This window comes from Cuculus canorus, chromosome 12 (assembly GCF_017976375.1).
Source record: "Cuculus canorus isolate bCucCan1 chromosome 12, bCucCan1.pri, whole genome shotgun sequence".
NCBI lineage: Eukaryota > Metazoa > Chordata > Aves > Cuculiformes > Cuculidae > Cuculus > Cuculus canorus.
In genome coordinates, this window is record NC_071412.1 from 7,546,638 (window position 1) to 7,566,326 (window position 19,689).

The following is a 19,689-nucleotide window of genomic DNA, read 5'->3' on the forward strand; positions in this document are numbered from 1 at the left end:
TCCAGTAGCTCACTGGTGGGACTTGTAGTCTTGGCTTGAAGTAGGGGACGCTGGGAAATAGTGCAGGAGTACTGGTATCTTCCACTATCTCAAACACTTCTGTCAAGATCATAAACTCAGTTTGACATTCTATTCTATGGACGCAGAACAGCATTTAGTTGTTTTCCCCAGAGAGGCTTTTAAGGCCCCATTTTTTGCACGCTATGCCTGAATAAATAGTTGGCTATACAAATTATTTTACAAGTCGCTTCGTATCCACATTTCACAACTGAAAACAGATATCAACATCCAACACAAGATGGATCAAAAAAACTTGGTTGAGCTCTAGGCTGTTGTCAGAAAATTTGGAACCACTTAGATCAACTGGACCTCAGTAATTGGTTAAGGATACTATGCAGTGCTTTCTAGTGCAGCAGAGAAGGCATTGAAAAGATCAGCAACAAGCAGAAGGCTTGGGGAAAGCACTCCTACTGTATGTCCCAGACCAATCTGAAACAGTAAGCTCTACAACAAGACAAATGCCTTTGATACAGCTGATGAAAACATGGCCCACTATAAAAATGAATCCAAATCAGAAACTCTTTCCATATGTTGCATTTCCTTTATTACTTCTCCTTGCATTTCCATTCCTACCAGGGAAAAGGGCCAGATTCTCTGTTGATGTAAAGTGGTGTAACTCCATTAAAGGATATGAAGCACATCATCGATGCTAGCAGAGAATTTAGGTCACAAACAATCCAGCATTACAGAGGGGTGCAACTACTTTCAAATCAACAGCCCACATTGGAAGGTAAATAATTTCAGTTACCACTTATCGTAGTGGGATCTACACAGGCATCTCTAAAGCAGCTCTAACTGCACAGTGAACACTCAATTTATTTTTTTGTGAAAACAAAAAGTGTGTAACTGAGTGACTTATTTCTGAAAATACAGCCAAGACATGCTGCAGTTCAAAATAACACTTATGCAGCTTAACTGATTACTAACTGATCAACAGATTTTTCTTATTTTGCCACTCCTTCTCCAGCATAACAGAGAAAATACTGTGCAATGTTAAATAAAAGCTATTTCTCTGAACAAAATAATCTCCTTCTCCAGCATAACAGAGAAAATACTGTGCAATGTTAAATAAAAGCTATTTCTCTGAACAAAATAATAACAAACATAATAAATAAATTGTGGAAGAAAAGGAAAAGGGCACAGCACCTGTTGGAAACTCTCTCTCAAATGGCTCTGATCTTCAGGATGGCAGAATTCTAGAATATCTTTCCCCAAAAGATCCTAGAATAAAACATAAAGCTATGTAAATACCCAAGCCACAACACAAATACATATGCAGATCTTCAAGTAAACTTTGCAGACACTACATCTACCACCCTTAATGGAACTACTCAGTTAATCATGGATGAATCATACAAATAAGGATTGCAGGCGTCATGTCCAACATTATATTTGTACAGTTCAAAGACATAACTAATTACAAAAAAAATTTAAGTGATTTGTTAAATACCTGTAAAATGAAGTCTTGAAGAGACTGACATCCGCTACTACAACTCATTTTATGACGCTAATTTTTGTTAAAAGTTACTATAAAGCTACCTAAAACCAAAATAAATGGGAAAATAAATGAGCAAGAAATTGGTTTTGCCTCCAATTCCAAGTGTTCAGAGTTATCTAAGGGAGAGTTGTGTTAGCCAGGTCTGTGACTGGCTAGTCACAGAACTATTCTGCTCAGTTCTGTGACTAGCCACCAACTCAGAGCAGCAGATGTAAGCCTGAAGGAAAATAGATGCCATAAACTATGTTTGCTTACTGCTCAATAGATTGGCAGAAGTAAAATCTAGAGGACTAAAATTCTCTCCAAGCACTGTTAACTTTATCACAGAAACGTCTTCACTGGAAAGCTGTGCAAGGTTTAAAGCATCTTGCTGCTAGAATTCTAATTACATCTAACAGGTACAAAAAGATACTCTACCTGACAAAGGGGAAAACTGTAAATTTTACAGCAGCGCAGACAGCAAAGAAAATTAAACATCAGCTAGTGCGTGACACATCAGCTATAAATATTTCATGTTTTGCTGCTTTTATTTTTATGCACAAATAGAATTTTCTTCCTTAGCTCTGACCAGTCTCCACAGTTCCAGTGACTCACTCACCTGGGGCTGGTAGCCAATGACACTGATGCACCTTGGGTCAACAAAAGTGATGACTCCATCAGAGTTGTGTCTGGACAAGAACTCAGTGGGGACCGACATACCGTTCATGTCCATGCACACTGGCGAGCTGGTTACCTAGGACCAATGAAGTCCACAGAACAGTCACCGTAAGTCAAATTTGATTATATAACTGCAACACAAAATCTGCTGGCAGACTGCTAACTACTGAAGGAAGACATAAATGAAACCCCACCACAGATAAACGACACAGAACAGCCTTTAGTCTAGTTTGCAGGGCATATATCGCATCCTATGGCATCTACCTAAGCTTAAGAGCACAGCGGGACAACAAATACACCAGAAGTTCTCAAGACGGAGAGATATAGTAAGGATATGCATACAGCTGGATTAATCTCCCTTTGTGGCACATTAAAGTTAGGCATCTTAGTTCCTACCTTTGTCAAAAAAGAACGAGAGACTTGCAGATGACAATTCAGTCACCCATTTTAAGATAGAAAAGGCAAAGTCATTATCTGTAGACATATCCAATATGATCACTCAGACTAAACGCTCAAATTTTAGGTGAGATGAACATCACCTGAAACACCCAGAGAATGTGAACAAAATTCTCCAGTGTCCGTGGTAGGTGATACCAGGCCAGTCTTCCTATAAATGCTCCTCAAATCTCATCAGGGAGAATGATTCCTTTCCAGCTCGCTGGCTGAAACCTGTGCAATGAGGCCACTCCATATCCATTCATTCCTATCAGGACTACAAATGAGACCTTACACAACTTCCAGAGCAATCTCTGTTAAGAAGGTCCTAATGCAAAAAGAGTGAAATGTCTTCCCCCCACCCACCTCCCTGTTCAGTTAACTGTACACTAGATTTCAATTTGCTGTTACAGAACAGAGTTTTCAATTTGTGCACCTCGACTCCTTTGTGATTAAACCCATCCACAGAGCCTCCTCTTGCCCTTCCTCACATATTCTGCTGGCTCTTCTAATGTAACAGATGTTTTGACACTCCACATGTTACTAATGTGATTTTCTCGGAAATCATCTTTCTCTGGCAGCTGTAACACATGAATCCCCATAAATTCCTTCTCTCCATTAGTGGAATATATTACCCTTGGTTATAAGAGCATGATTAACCTAAAAATCATCACACAATACTTTTGTAGCTCTGCCGTTCTAATGGAGATGCTGCAGAAGTGCTAACGCTTGCCATAACGTGCAGGCTGTTCACCTCAGATAAGATGGGTTTGGCACCTGTGCTCTAACAAATGGGTCACTCTACACTGTCAGAAAGAGCAATGCCATCCTAGCAGATGGCACCGAGTGCAGGCCAACAGAAGATCATGCAGGAGGCTCAAATACGTTCACCCATGGCAGAATTCCCAGATGAAAACTAGCCTCCCTGCTGCAATGAAGGAGATTCACTGCGACTGCTTTAGTTCCCGCTCAAAACTCTTGTCAGCAATGGACAAAGGAAGAAATTATAATACTGTTTGGATAAAAAGGAAGTAAAATTCTATTCTCACAGTTCCCTCAGCTCACATCACATCTGACTGCATAGTACAATATGCGTTAAGAATTAAGTTGTTATTTGTGAAGTGTGTCTTGACTGACAGATCTTTATCTTTTTCAGCATAATCCCTGCAATCAGTTTTTCATGTAGCTGATGAGCCAGAGAGAGAGCATGAAAGAAAGAATAGCAGGGAGCAAACGTATCACTGGCTTTGGGAGCCACTTAACCTACCATCAGTAGGATGGGTACTCCTGTGTTTCCCTCTGTCTAGAATATGCCAGCCCTATGCACTCTAGAGAACAGCACGTCTGTATGTACTGATCTTCCAGGAGTGTCTTTCCAGCTGTTGTTGGGTTAAATACACATATGCACCAAAATCTCATTTTCATTTCGCTCTGTTGACACATTCTAAACAAGTCAGTGGCTGCACACCAACATCAAGGCACTTCATGTATTTCGGAGGCACGTGAAAGGTTACAGTTTAGTACCAGAACGTTGTACAAGTCCTTTATAACTAAAGCACAAGACTGATTATGATTTCAGAAGTAGTTTATATAAGGAAAGATTGGCATTACCTGAAGCCTCCCTATTGCCACAAGGCAATATTTACTACCTTGTCCCACATCAGTGTCTTCTTCTGGTATAGTCATTCCTAGAGTAAACAATAACAAATACTGTTACAATTAGGAAATTGGGATGAGCAGAGACGCTGCCAGCTGTTTCTATACTATTCTAGACACCTGAAATCATACAAAATAACCTTACTGTCTTCTCTAGGATTCAGGCATGATCTCTGGGTTCAGACCAGATGACCTTTCTCAGATGTGCTCAATCCTACATACCTCACATGCACAGCAGCAATTTTGGCTGCTGAAGATAAAGCAGATGCAACAATTCCATTATACACTGGGATGGACGATAACATTTCCATGAGTACTGTTCCATAGGCATGTTACTGGAACCATGTGGTCACTTAACACGTTCAGTGAATGCACACGATATTCAGTTTTCTTTGTGAACAGTACATCATAATGAGCCCTCTAAACAAGGCGCAGCCTAGATTTGTCATTAACCTCGTGTTCCTATCTAACAGCTGGTTTTACTTTTTTCTATAATGGACTAAATCTGGGTCATTACGTTGAAAGACTGAAAAAAAAGCGGATGCTTTGCTAATAGCGTTTGTTTCCTTTGTGTAATAGGATTTTATAAACACAAGAATAATTTCAAAACATACATAAGTATTGTTTTCCATCTCAGAGTTTCATAAATAGGAACATTTAGATTAGTCCTGTTTAGTTGCTGACTGGATAAGCTTTTAGTTGAGGGTATTTCCCAACTCAGTTTTGAGGTACCAATTTCCTATAAAGCACTTAAAAAACTCCTTCCAAGAGTGACGCTGCCGATTTATTTTAAGTGATTTGTAAACTCTTTCACAAGGCTTTTCAAGGAATTCAGTCACAACAGGCAATGAATCATTTAAGAGGCACTAGAGCACTAATGAAATTAATTGCAGAGCAGCTACCAATTATGAAACAACAGCCACTTTATTCTTAAAATTTATAATTCCCAATGTAAGTCAACCTTTGGACCATGAAAAGGACGACAGCATATAGCTTTCTTGGAAGATAACTGCTGACTGAAGTGGTCTCTGAAGGAAGTTATTTCATATCAAAATAATTCAATCTTATCTGTCAATCAGCTTCTAAATAGCACTCTACAGGTATTTTTTAGTTCCCATTGAGCTATATAATTTTAAAAAAAATACACAAAGTATGAAACAAAAACCGCATATCTTTGTATAATATATTCAAACTCTTATTTGCAATGAAATTCATAGTCCAGGGTGTCCAACTTCATTTGCAGCCCACAGAAGATAACTAGGATTTTATCAGGAGATCCCAAGAGCTTTCCAAAGGAGAAGCATTATTGTCCCTTCTAGTAACCGGGAAATTGAGGTGAGTACAAATTTCAACATCACACACTACGAGAGCTGAGCAGAAACCCCTTGTCACTTACACAATGATTTTGCCATCCAGAGATACAAATTTGCCTCTACATAACTCCTTTGCTTCTAAACCTCTGTGATACCCTCCACCAAAAACCAGGATACTCCTCTGAAATGTTTTATTAGGAGCTGTATGAGAAAATCAAGGTGGCAGTTTGTGACCTTAGGAGTACATTTTAAGAAATCAATCATTAAACACCTAAGTTTAAAATAACATTGGAAGGAAACACCACAATATTTTTCAATTCAACCCTATTTAGTGCTTACAATAAATGTTCCTCTATGGGTTACTGGAATCATAGAATCGTGGAATAGTTTGGGTTGGAAGGGACCTTAAAGATCATCCAGTTCTCACACCCTTCCCATGGGCAGGGACATCCCACTAAATCAGGTTGCCCCAGGCCCACCCAACCTGGCCTGGAACACCTCCAGGGATGGGGCAGCCACAGCTTCCCTGGGCAACCTGGGCCAGTGCCTCATCACTCTCATGGTGAAGAAATTCTTTCTAATGTCCAGTCTAAATCTGCCTCTCTCCAGTTTATACCCGTTCCCCCTGGTCCTATCCCCACAAACCTTTATGAATAGCTCCTCTCCAGCTTTCCTGCAGCCCCATCAGGTACTGGAAGGTCCACTATAAGACCTCCTCTGAGCCTTCTCCAGGCTAAACAACCCCAACTCTCTCAGCCTGTCCTTGTATGGGAGGTGCTCCAGCCCTCCGATCATCTTTGTAGCCCTCCTCTGGACCTGTTCCAATGGCTCCATATCCTTCTTACATTGAGGATTCCAGAACTGGACACAGTATTCCAGATGAGGTCTCACAAGAGAGGAATAGAGGGTCAGAATCCCCTCCCTCCCTGCTGGCCACGCTCCTTTTGATGCAGCCCAGGACACAGTTGCCCTTCTGGGCTGTGACAGCACATTGCTGGCTCGAGCCCTTCTCTGCAGGGCTGCTCTCAAGCACATCACCCCCCATCGTGTACTGAAAACAGGGATTGCCCCAAGCCAGGTGTAGAAACTTACACTTGGCCTTGTTGAACCTCATGAGGTTCTCAGAGGCCCACTTTTCCAGTCTGTCCAGGTTCCTCCGGATGACATCCCATCCTTACGGTGTGGCAACTACACCACTCAGCATGGTGTCATCCATCATCATCATACCAGGAACCCAAAATTTCACTCAAGATCATAAAATCACAGAACTGTTGGAAAAGACCTTTGAGATCATCTAATCCAACTGTACCTGGTCCACTACTAAACCATATCTCTGAGCATCTCACCTACCTGTCTTTTAAATACGTCCAGGGATGGTGACTCAACCAGTTCCCTAAGCAGCCTCTGCCAGGGTCTGAGAACCCTTTTCAGTGAAGAAATTTCTCCTAACATCTAATCTGAACCTCCCCTGGTGCAACTCTCATCCCATCACTGGTTATTTGGGAGAAGATCCTTCACTTGATATACAACATGTTGAAACCACAGAATCCTAGAATAGTTTGGGTTGGAAGGGACCCTAAAGATCATCTAGTTCCAACCCCCTGCCATGGGCAGGGACACCCCACTAGATCAGGCTGCCCAAGGCCACATCCAACCTGGCCTTGAAATGAAGACAACCTGCATTTATCCCCCCGTGGGACTGTTCTGCACTACTGCAGTTAATCCTTCCAGCAGTTAAACTGCAGAGCATTCTTTCGGCATTTCACACCCTGCTATTTCAGTCTCGTCTCTGTTACACACGAGGCAAACTACAAACAGGAGCCCAAACACAAGTAAGTCCCACGCTCTGAGACACCAGCATACCATGGAACGCATAAACCACTGACATGAAACTACAGTTAAGAGATTCATATTACAGAAGTGTTTTGTTTTCCTTCCTTGCTGTATTTATACACGGTTATTTCTTCAATACAAGACTCAGTAATAAGCAAACAACAGCTCCAATAGGCAAAGAACTTGTATTTGGTTGCCTCTTGAGAAAAAGAGAGAAAATTACCCTGAAAAAGCAGTAATACACATCTCCTCAAGTCTGTGGCAAAATTTGGGCAGACACACGGCTGCTATCTGCTTAAAAACATGTGGAGTACCTGGAAAAGTGAGCTTCCCAAACTAAACCTAGAGTCTTCCACATCAGCAATTTTAATTTTAAGCAGGTAGAAAATGGTTAACTGAGAATTGTGTGCAGTTTGCAGGGGATGATAACTGGAAACCAGCAATTTCACCTTCCAAAGGAGTGACTACAGGTGCGAACTGACAGCAGGACAAATTAAACGATGCAGTGGTTTAGGAGGAAGCACAAGGATGCTGACTACTGGAAAAGGAATGTAGCCATGCACAAAAACAACCACGGGAAGAAAGGAAGCACAGGAGTAACAGAAGAGTTGACCTAACACTTTGGCTGGAAGACGGCAGCAGGGACTGCATCCCCTTAGGAGATGGATCAGAGTTCTCTAGCTGAACTCCACACCTGAACTCCAAAACCTCCAAGCTCAACTGTCAGCCAAAAGAATAAACATTTTAAAAGCTGATGCCTGAAGCAATCATGGTTCCATTCAGACAGGTTGGTACAGGTGGTCTGATTTCAAAGATGGTGAGTGATTCTAGGTCTCACCACCTCCAGAGGATTTTCTTGGTGGATGCCTGGTACTTCTGAGAATTAGACCACTCAGACACAGGGGCCCGAGCGCTGTTTTAAGGAAATAATTCTAGACGTTCTAGTTGGATAACCTTAACCAAAAGGTTCCTTTAAAATGAAGTCTGTCGTTTGAGAAGGACAAATTTAAAGTATCCCTTGACTTCAAAAACTTGTTCAATCATTTCCTTAGCGGCACAGTGTATTGCAAAGGACAGCAAAGACACTCAGCTGGATGGCTTCCACTTCGCATAATCTTTTTTCTGCAGCTTTCAACAACACTTTCCTTTTTAGGAACTTGGTCCATGCTTGCTACTGCCCAAATAAACTCAAAGCAACATAAACAATCTCCAAAATTAAACCTAGCTAAGCAACATCATTTCTGATGTCACTTTGTTGGCAAGAGAAGCTGTTTTTCTAATTTTCACCTTTTTTTTTTTTTTTTTTCCCCTGCAAGATGGATTACATTTGGTCTGTATAACACACTGGAAAATGCATTTGTTGAGTTACCCACAAGACACCCTATGAATAAAAAACAATCTGTCTGGAATTAATCAATACACAACCTAGTGAATTGCTGACCCTTCCCTAAAAGGGCCTACAGTAAAAATACACCAAAAGGATTGTCTGCTTCTCTGCAACGTAGGTGCCATTACTGACAGCATTCCATAGAGGGAAATTGTTTTCTTTGCTCGCTAGCTGAGAACTACAAAGTTTGAACTGGGGGTGAGCTCGTATATGAGATGCATTCATCCAGAGATTTACTTTTTCTTTAGCATACTTTCTCTTGAACATACTCCAATAGAGACAGATAAATAAAGAGCTGTGCATTGTGCTTAGTAGCAGTTTGTCCAGCTCCTAACATAATGTACCACCAGTATCTAGAAAAAAGTTGCAAAAGCCTCTAGGAAAGCAGCCATGAAACTGATCTTTAGGAGGCATCAACAAAATAAACACACATCAGTTATCCACATTCTCTAGGTGTAACCCTGTGAAAGGCTTTATTTCTCATCATCAAATATATGCTCCTCTTGAATAATAAATATAGCGCGATGCTTATTCAAGTTAATATCAACAATTTGCAAAGCTAACCCTGCAACTAAGCATTACAAATAGAATGCTGTGCCATTAGAGGTTATATTTAATTTCCAAATGTCTTTTATGCCAGCAAACAGTTTCCCACAGGGTAATGGCATGTGTTTCTGTGGACATAAGGAACCTTTTAGTTTTCCCAACGAGCTTCTAGTTGGCTCTAACAACAGAACAACTTCATTTTCTGCCTTTTCTCTCTATCCTTCTGCCCCATGTCTTCTGCAGGACAGAAAACGATGTCAGTAGATTTGTGGTTTAACTTCACTACAATAAAAAATTATTTATGAGTCTTTAGAAGGAAGTAATTTAAGTGTCCAGTGGTCACTAGCAATCCCCTGTTAACGCCTATCTGCATCAGAACCATTACTGACAGCTACGCGCCTGTGCATGAAACTGCACTGAGTGGCTTTATTTCCCATACACAAGCATGGAAAAAGGCTTTCACAAAAAAGGCTGTGGGTGTTTACAGCATACCAAGGAAAAATCTCATGAAAAATCCCAAGAAAAAAACAATTTTTTAGTTTTTTTTAAAGAAAAAAAAAAAGTCTTAAAAGTTACAGCACTGCAAAGAATAGTCAAGCAACTATTTTGTTTTGTATTGGAAGAGGGAGTACTTTACACAAGCATCCAGATTCTGGCCAAAACTTTAAAATAACCTAACAGCTTTGGCATGCTGTGGTTAAGACGTTACCGTAAGTCTGACTTGGAAGACTAAAATGTTTCTTTTTTTAAGATAAAAAACTAATGAGAAAAAAAAATATTTCAACATTATTTAAAGTTATCTGGAGCTTTTTGTTTCAAGTTTTTGAAATAAGCATCTATATAAGACTTTTCTTCACTATCTGTTTTCCTGCAGGTCCTGGCTTTGATTTACAGAAAACTAACAACATCCTGACAGACTACATCTTCTCTCTTCACCAAATATTTTCCATCAATTGTTATGGCATAAAAAGAAAAAACCTATTAGGAAAATAACATACGGACCACATAAGATTAATTTCCTTCCAGGAATGAGATGCTCAGAGGGGGAAAAAAAAAGAGAAGAAAAGCAAACGCTTGCTTAAGTTGAAAACTGATCAGGAGAAGGTCAGCATTTCTCAGTTTTGTGAGTGATTATGAACTCGAAGCACTGTCTAGGCTAAGCACCACGTGCTGCTTCTCCAGGAACAGATGGACAAAGGCTGGTATTGGTGCTCAGCCAGTTTCAAACAAGGGGTCTTTTTAATTTGTTCAAAATAATCCAACACTGCACTGCCATTATCTACTCTAACATACCACTCATATAAGAAATGAGCAATGTAGCTGGTTGGAACCTTGATCTGCAATATCTGATTCCTTTTTCTTTGACTTCCACATAAAGTTTACCCCGATGCACAGGCCACTTGAGTCTAGTGTATCATCTAGAGGGATATAAGCATGCAGGTATCATATGGTGGGTTTTATACTTGAGCTTAGTTTTACCCTTCTCTTGCAGGCACAACGGAGGAATATGAACCAAACCAGGCTGAATGGACCCTGCTCCTCAAAGCGCCTCTGTCTTTTCCCCGCGGCTCACTCACCCAGAGGCAAACACATATTATTAAGGGAACACCCCAGGATCTCATTTTCTAGGGGAACACACTGCACAGGCTGCAGCACTCCTGGCTCTGCTTTATTCAGAATCATGGGAGAGGAAGGTGCTACCCATGGGTCTTGCACGCTCCGAGCCCATGCAGAGGATGAAGCATGATGCTTCCTGTATTTTCTCTCCAGTTTCTCAGTGAAAGGGGGGGCTAAAGGCAGTCTGCCAATAAGTGAGCCTCGCTGCTCCACTAAGTATAAGGAAAAAAAATTCCGGCTACATGTGCAAAAGTGTTTTTATGACAACCACAGACCTGAGCCACAAAAGAACTTGCTTTCTACTTCAGATCTCTGGGAAAAAAAAACCCAGTCCTTAAAATACACAACCATATTGATGCCAGCTGTCATTTGTTTCACCTGTTAAAATATTTTAATTATTTAAGAGATTTAGCATAGGCTACTCACAGCTGTAACGCTGTCAAACCTGATAGTCTATCACACCAAGAATGATCTCAGAGCAGTTCTTGTCTTGATATTTCTGCATCAATACTGTGTTTTAGTCAGCATGAGACTCTGGCCACAGACAATGCAATACAATCCAGAAAGAGAAAATACCAGGCACTAAAGAAATAAGATTAAGTATAGATTAAATGCATTTGCTAAATAGTTCTTATTTGTTTATGGAAGTACACTTTGTGTTGTATATAAACTGTATAATGCACATGCCACATGGCACGCTCTGAAAGAAGAGGATATGGAGTTTATGTTAAAGAGTGTCTACTTGACAATTGAAAAATAAATGAAAATTATCTTTTCCATAACTGAATTTTTAAACTGCTGTGATTTAGCACAAAAACATTTATTCCCAAGAATCCAGAGATGATGCAAGGGCCATGAGCTTGCTACTCTCTACCCGATTTAAACCAAAGAAATTTTATCACAGGGTAGAAAAACCTTAGCATATTCAATTACTGCTGCAGTTATTTCATTTGCTTTGCAGATTACAGTTGAATTACCATTGGAAATGAGATGAAATGCAGTTATGTTGCCTCTTATTTACCCAAACATATCAGGGACCAATTCAGTCCATGAATATCCCCATTCAACTCTGAAAGTCAATGGGTACATGACAATCACCAACACAAAGTGGGGAAGAGTGGGAGGGCAAATAAACACTCAGGAAAGATGCTCCGATTCAGTACTATATGCCCTGAAAAAGGCATTCAGGCATAACTATTATGAGTAACAATTTGGATGGTAACATAAAAGACCACTGAAATTCCACATAAGGCTGTCAAAACCGAAAGCATCCCCTAGGATTGTGCTATAGTTTGGAGGCATTAACATTGTGGAGGAGCACTGGATCTCATAAGGGAGCACCATGTGATTATGAGGAGTGGAGTAATAGAAAAGGGATGAAATTCAACATTACTAAATGCATAAGCATGCACTTGGGGACTAATAACAGTCGCAAACTAAAGCAACAGAAATGGGATGAAAATTCATATTACTAATTGAAAGATCACAAGATTCAAAGCTATATTTGCTATGAACTGGAAGATCTTGAGTTGATAACTGAGAAAAAGGCAGAGTTGTCTGTATATATATATCTATATCTATCTCAAGTGATTAGGATGCCAGCAGGATGCACTATAAAAAAGTATGCTAAATCGTATACTGCCAGTCAAGATAGGAAATATCATTTTCATTACACATCACTACAATTTCACTTGGAGCAAGAGTTTATAGTGTCAGCGACCCACATTTTGAAATGTTATGTGAAAACATGAACAAGTGCAGAGAGAAAAAACACAAGGATAAAGAAGGGAATACATTGTAAGAATGGAGATTAGAAGAAGTGGGTTGGTTTAACCGAGCAAAGTCAAGGCTCACAGGATACGACCTCCTTCTAGTAATGCACTAAAACACTGGAGAGAGACAGACACAAGGCAGGAAAACTCCTGCTTGATCTTCAGTGAAATATAATCCAAGAATACACTGGCATAAACTTCCCATAAACTGGAAACTAAGAGAGCTTGTTAAGCATGGGAGAGCAGTGAGGTTTTGGAAGAGCTGGAAACAGGGAAAATGCCTCACTAATGTAAACTGGAACTTACAACGTGATACCTGGCAACTAGGCACTCCAATATCCAGAAGATCCTTCTCACCTCACACTCCTGCACTGCAGCGCCTGCTGCCCTGCAGAAAAGGCAGCTGGTAGTCACACGCTGCTGACGTTGCCACCTCGTGCTGACATGAGCTCACGCATTTGCAGGTCTGCATTAGCAACATATACCCCGAAGGGTGAAATCTCTTTAAACATCCCGTTACACGCAGCAAGCTTTTCATTCAAGCTAAGCAAGGAGATGAAAGAAATCTCATTTGACCTGCACCTTCGCGAAGGGACATCCTGTATAGCAAGGCTAACTTCAATTATGCTTCTTTTTGTCGAAGAAAACAAAAAAAATCCCTTTCATTTTCACAGAGCAACTTACACACAAACAGTGTTCTCAGTCTTTTGAAAAGAAACATTTTTGACTCCTAGAGTATACTGCAGTAAACTAAATTCTATTAGCAACAAGAGGGAGGTTTTCCTCTTCTTCTGAAACTGCAGTTCAGCAGGAAATCAACAAGAAGTTCACAGCCACATGCTAGTGTCTGCATAGACTTGGTGCAAACCACCTCTTAGCATTCCTAATCCCTGGATAAAAGTGATTTATGCCTGTGGCATACGACCGCAAAAGGGCAGGACAACTCCTGGTTTGATTCACGCCAGCAGGCGCTGTCACAGCGCAAACAGCCTCTTCAACTACTGCAAACGCCAAGGTCAACTAACCTAGTTCATGATGATGTCTGGATGAGCTCCACTGATTCCTCTTTGAATTTTTCAAAAGGTAAATATTCCCATATGTGATACTGACTTAGAGTAGGTAAATGTTTTCCTCTGCAGTTCAAAGCAATATGCCAACAGTCGTTTCCCAGAAAAACAACCTCAAAACAGAACTTATCAGAAACACTGAACATTCCCCACTAACAACACCACTGTGGAGACCCGTGCGTCTAAACTGAAATTACACGTGTTCATACGTAGATGCTTACTACCCAGTATTTAAATAAAAAAGCTCTAGCTCATGTTTTCTAGAGGTACAAATGCTTTGTATTTACCTCCTTAAAATGAAGCCATTTTTATGTTGGTTTATCAGATGGAAAACTTTTGGGCCCAGCTGCTGTAATCCCACATTACTGACAGCTCTACAGCTCTCTGTGCTGATGAAACTGAAAAGGGTTTCACATGGAAAAATGGGGAGGCCTAGAGCAACAATAGCGGATTTCTTGATACCAAAAGTTTCTCAAGATGAGACTGAATGGGTTACAGCCCTAAATTTCAACCTGTTTTTCTACCACAAAGGGATCCCAAGCTGGATTTTCAACTGTCTGGCAGGTAGTTCGATGAGACAGATACACACCTGCCGGTGGCCAAGCCTTGATATAGCCCGTGCAATGGACGACAGCGTACTGTGCTTCGCCTTCTTTTACCGGGCCGAGGCCATTCCTAAATGAAAAGAAAACACATTAATATCACATTGACTGACGCGCCAAAAAGCTTTATGTTTTTTTAACCACTACTAATGATTTACAGATACTTGTACATTAGAAACAACCTAGAGTTTTGTACTAAGTCAGCTTCATTACAAAGCTACCCAAGTCTTTCCTGTTTTCCATATAACTTCTTGGAAGTGCTATGCTGTGTGCTAATGCAGTTGTTTACCCAGGGAGTACTCCTTGACGGAGCATTAGCCCAATGGAAAATGAGAGCGCTTATGGCAAATAAGTGTTGCAGTAAATTAAGTAAATAGTACCTGTATCTTTTTCTCATGGTGGTTATTCTGTTCAGAGGTAAATGATCCAGAGGAGCATTTCCACACCTAAAAGTAAATTCATATGTCAAAGGGCTCAAAAATGAATATAAATATCCAAGAGGAACATGCATTTTAAGATATTGATTACTACATATAAGTAGACAACAATGGATATTTATTTCTGATAAAAAGTTGCAGGTTCGTGTTTTCTTAGAACTTGCTTCTTCCACGGGCTGAGCTTTTTGGGTGAGCTACAAATATTTTTGTTATTTTAGAAAGAAAAACAGAAGTAACTACAAAAAGATTCCCTCCCACACCCCTAGACCTGAAGACTATTTGCAACAGATATTCTAAGAGAGGCTGAAGAATACATACATTTCAAAATACTTTAAAACAAGAGTGAAAACTAGAGAAGAACTAAAGTCAGGCCCCCAAATATCCACGCAAAACAATCTCAGCATTACAACTGCTTCCCTGGACAGTGCATTTCCACTACCATACACCAGATGAAATGTTAATAGATATTAATCCAGTGTTTGCGAGAACAGACTATTACACTGCCAAGTAACTTGGTGTGACGCTTGTTCATGTATATTTTGTGGTAATTCTAACTACGCCTAGCTGTATAATTTTAACAATCCATTCAACGCTAAGTAAACAGTTTGAAGGGTAAAACCAGTTCATTTGAAATGGAAAAAAAAGAACAATAAAAGAAGTAATCACAAGGATAGTTCATATTATTTGAGGCTCATTCTGCCCGCAAGGTTCTTCTTAATATTTTTTAATACCAGTCACTTCCAAGGAGAAGGAATGAACAATTAAAATAACATTTAAAATTACAAAAACAATGGTGTTACTGGCACGTATAAAATCACTGTCATGCACTGGAATTTACAGAATCAGGGTGCTAGGAAGCAACTGCAATATGAAATGTTGTTTTAAGAGCTGGGGAACAACTGTAAACGGGACAGTAGGCCTGGTTTTCTTTGCACAAAAAGCCTCCTCACATGACCATTATGTGCAGCTGGGGGAAGAGAAAGCAACATTTCAAGTGTTTCTCTACTAGGTTGCATTTCCTTTCCCACAATTAAGGGGGAAAAAGGATCCAAAGCTTTCAAGTCTAACCTTGCAGGTATGAAGTATATAAACACCTTAGAAAGGCACACAAGAGCTGTAAATTCAACTTCCTCACATGACTGGAAGAAAATCCACTATGCAACAGGTATCTGTTGTAACGCATCAAATATTTTGATTTTGGTGCCTGATTCCATAATAAATTTTGCATCACCTACTTTCAACACATCCATTGGATATAAGCTGCCAATGCAATGATGTACTTTCCCCTCCTAACCACACAGTGAGAAATTTATGGCTACAGCAACAGGCATTTTATCCCATTAGCACTACCAACAACAGAAGTGCCCACAAGCCCCAGTGAGAAGCACAGGGCAGGCAGATCCGTTTAGAGAAACCCAAGCAATGCAGGAGAAGTTGGAAAATTGCAAAATAAAAACCCTCTAACAATTACTCATTTCTCTAGCATCACTCAGCTGACATCTGATTAATTCATACCAGGCTTAGGTTAATTCCTACATAGCTGGCAAGTTTGCAACTGAATTCCTGTTTGTCTTCAAGATTCTTTTAATATTATTGGTTTGCTGAAAGAATACACAGAGCTGGGCTTTCACTACACTTGCGAAAGCTTTGTTCCCGAAGTATTGATTTGAATAATTTGACTAAAAGAGACAATGGCTTACATTCCAGAGGTGAAGTTGCCATGAAGGTCTTTGGGGAAAGAATCCTACACCCCATACCAATGAAAATAACTGCTACATACAAAGGAGGTGCTGTTCTGTCATTAATCATAAAGGAAGACAGGTTTCAGTTTTACTCCAATTCCAAAATCAAGCATTCTGGAAACGGGAGTATGTCAGTACTGTTTTGTTTTTTCAGCAAGGTCAAATCAGTGCAACGAAATGCCTGAAGTCTAATCTGAGATGGGACTGGAACTATCACAGGAATACAAGATAAATGTGTACCTCATCCTGCAAATGAAAGAGCGCCTTGATCCCATGCACATTCTCATTGAGGACTGCTGACCCTCCTTCTTTACTGTTCCAGTCTTCAAGTCCAGGATTCGTCCTAGAAAAACCAGAGTGAGCAAGTGATGTTCAGTACATAAATTTAATTCCATTTACTACAAACTAAGTCAACAGTAAGATCACAAGCTAAACGCCATTAGCCTAGTTAGGGGGAAAAAATACCAATGAAATTCTTAACCCTGGTCCACATCAGTTATATGCTGGCTTAACTACTATTTCAGCAAAGCTGACTGACACATGACAGTGATGGCTCTTTTCTCCGCTGGCTCAAGACCAGCTTCCAAGGCAGGGTCAAACGTCTGGAGGCAAAGAAGACAATGACAGCAACCACAGCTTTTTGACTTCATTTGCTTGTGCCACTCTCTACCAGAACTGTGCACAAAGCAACATCATTCCCTTGACAGCTGCTCCTACTCCCCTGTGTTCTTGTATATACCCAGAACACTCTCACCACTAACATCACCTCAAGTATTCAGGACTGCAATGACGGCGAGGAACACATAAGACCAAGCTTTTCTCCTTGATGATGAGATACAGGATATGTCACACCAGCGCTTGTGGTGGGGCCCATTAAGAATTGATAAAAAACTCAACATATTTTTAAAGTTAATTTTCAGCTGCATCAGTGAGATGATCCAACTCACCACCCGGCAACATGAGTCCACGCAAGGACCATGGCTGGACCCTGTTGGTCAGTATAAACTGACTACAACCCTCAGAATCTCACCCCACAGACACGACAGAGAGAGTGCTGACACTCCTGTGTAAGTTAAGGGAGGTCTTTATTAAAAGTCAAAGGTAGCAGTAACAGATTAATGTTTCCATTCTCCCGAGACAAAACAGAAGGCTATGATTACTACAGACAGGTTCAGATCAGTGATGGCAGAGTACAGGGTATCACCTAGAATCCTGTTGTTTATCACCAAAGAACTAACATGATGGACTTCTGCATCTATAGTTCAATTACTAACAGATTACTATTTACATTAATTACACAGACTACAAATGAATCACTGGCCCAGATGCACAATGTCTCAGGGCTGGAGACAGATGCAGAAGTGACAGTGGGCAAGAGAAATGCAGCGGAACAGCTGCTAGACAATAAATGGGAGCCACCAGCACTGCAATGAGCAAACCTACATGTTTAATGTAGGTACAGTATCTTTCAGTTACTGAAACCAGACAAGCCTACACCTTTCCTGTGATATAACGGACAAGTTTACAGCAGGATAAGATATCACAGCCTGACTGTGCTAAGTCGAAGAAATCATGCAGAATACATTCAATGTTTCCCTCATCATATTTCTTCAAAAATCTCTGTCCAAAAATTAAGTTCTGAAATAATCCTACTGCCAAACATGAATTTCAGGATCAGTTTAACTAAAAATACTTACTTCCCTCCGTGAATAGGTATAAAATCACTACGAAACAGTTTAAGATCTGTATCTTAGATAAGGAACTAAGCAGTGGCATTTTTTTCTTACAGTATGCTAAAGAGTACTTCTGGAGGAAAGCCAGTCTTGTCAACAGAAGGTTAGACTGTGCCATTTGGTGACTCTCCAAGGTATATCTCAGATGCTTAAGAAGCTAGCAAGCCTGCGAGAAATTCCTAAAAGTGCTTCAGTTCAGAGTACTCGGCTATATATTAATATATGTATGATTTGGGTGTGAGCTGGGAAAAGCCATATCACCGTATTTCCCACCTCAGTTACACTGATTCCATGATGTAGGATGGAACTGAGGTTCAAACACACTTCCCTTCCCTGAATCAGAGAAGTCTGTCTTGGTCTCATTTTCTATATCCAAAGTTACAGTTTCCCATCCCCTCAACTAATCAAACAATTTAGAGTAAGAAAATATCATTAGGCAGGAGGCAAACTGACTCACAAATGAAGGCAGTACATGATGAAGCAAATAAAGACAGAATGTATGTGCAGGACCCAAGGGCTGTCCACATGAGCACAGAGGCCAAATCAAACCATGAAAAGCATTTTTCTCTTTTGATACAAAAACTTTGTCATAAACAAAAGAAGAGTTTCTGTGCACTGTCCCAATTCCAATACAAATTCCTGAAGTGACAGTAATAATCAAAAAACGGTGATGGTAACAGTAACTCTGACAGCTAATAGAAATGTCTCAGCTTTTATAGTCCAAGAGCATCTATAAAAATAAGTGTACTTCACAATTATGTGGCCGCTAAGCCTACAATTGCTGACACATGTTTCTTTGGCAAGTCCGGAACCCCCGACAACAAAAGTCATAGTTTTTAAATTTAGCTTTTTGTTTGGCAATGCTTGAGAAATATGTACCAGATAACAAATGGTAGTCTAAATTTTACCCTGACTTACAAAATCTCTGCAGGAGGTATGTGGGGGTATGAGTCAGAGAAACGTTTGGTACAGAAACATTATGACAAAGCTCTCTCAGCAGCTTGTTTCAACAGCCCATCGAGCACATGCGGACCTTGCAAAGCTCTAACAATATAGTGCAGATCTTGATAAAGACTAAGCAGTTTGTCTCTCTCATATTATTAAAAACTTATATTTAAATTATTTGAAAAAGAGGAAGAATTATAGCTGAAAAGACTAAGGACAAAGCTTTCCATTTCACTCAAACAAGCCTCTCAGTGCACTCTCTGGGATAAGAGAGATTTCCTAAGACACCACATCCCAGGGCTCATATGGCTGTTGGAGCTTTTAAGTTAATAGTATCAGTATCGCCAGGTGTGTTGAGCGTATCTGGAAGACTAAATCGGGAAACAACC

General features: G+C 40.3%; 1 protein-coding gene across 4 annotated transcripts in view; it reads right to left on the bottom strand.

Annotated features, from left to right (window-relative positions):
• ARNT2 (aryl hydrocarbon receptor nuclear translocator 2) overlaps nt 1-19,689 on the bottom strand; it is a 107,104-nt gene that overhangs the window by 29,228 nt on the left and 58,187 nt on the right. For all 4 annotated transcript variants that reach the window (XM_054077550.1, XM_054077548.1, XM_054077549.1 and 1 more), the window contains 6 exons: nt 16,863-16,965; nt 14,824-14,889; nt 14,431-14,516; nt 4,262-4,338; nt 2,157-2,291; nt 1,207-1,281 (listed from right to left, as the gene is read on the bottom strand). In XM_054077550.1, coding sequence (XP_053933525.1) covers nt 1,207-1,281; nt 2,157-2,291; nt 4,262-4,338; nt 14,431-14,516; nt 14,824-14,889; nt 16,863-16,965 — 542 coding nt within the window. The remainder of the gene's footprint in view (nt 1-1,206; nt 1,282-2,156; nt 2,292-4,261; nt 4,339-14,430; nt 14,517-14,823; nt 14,890-16,862; nt 16,966-19,689) is intronic.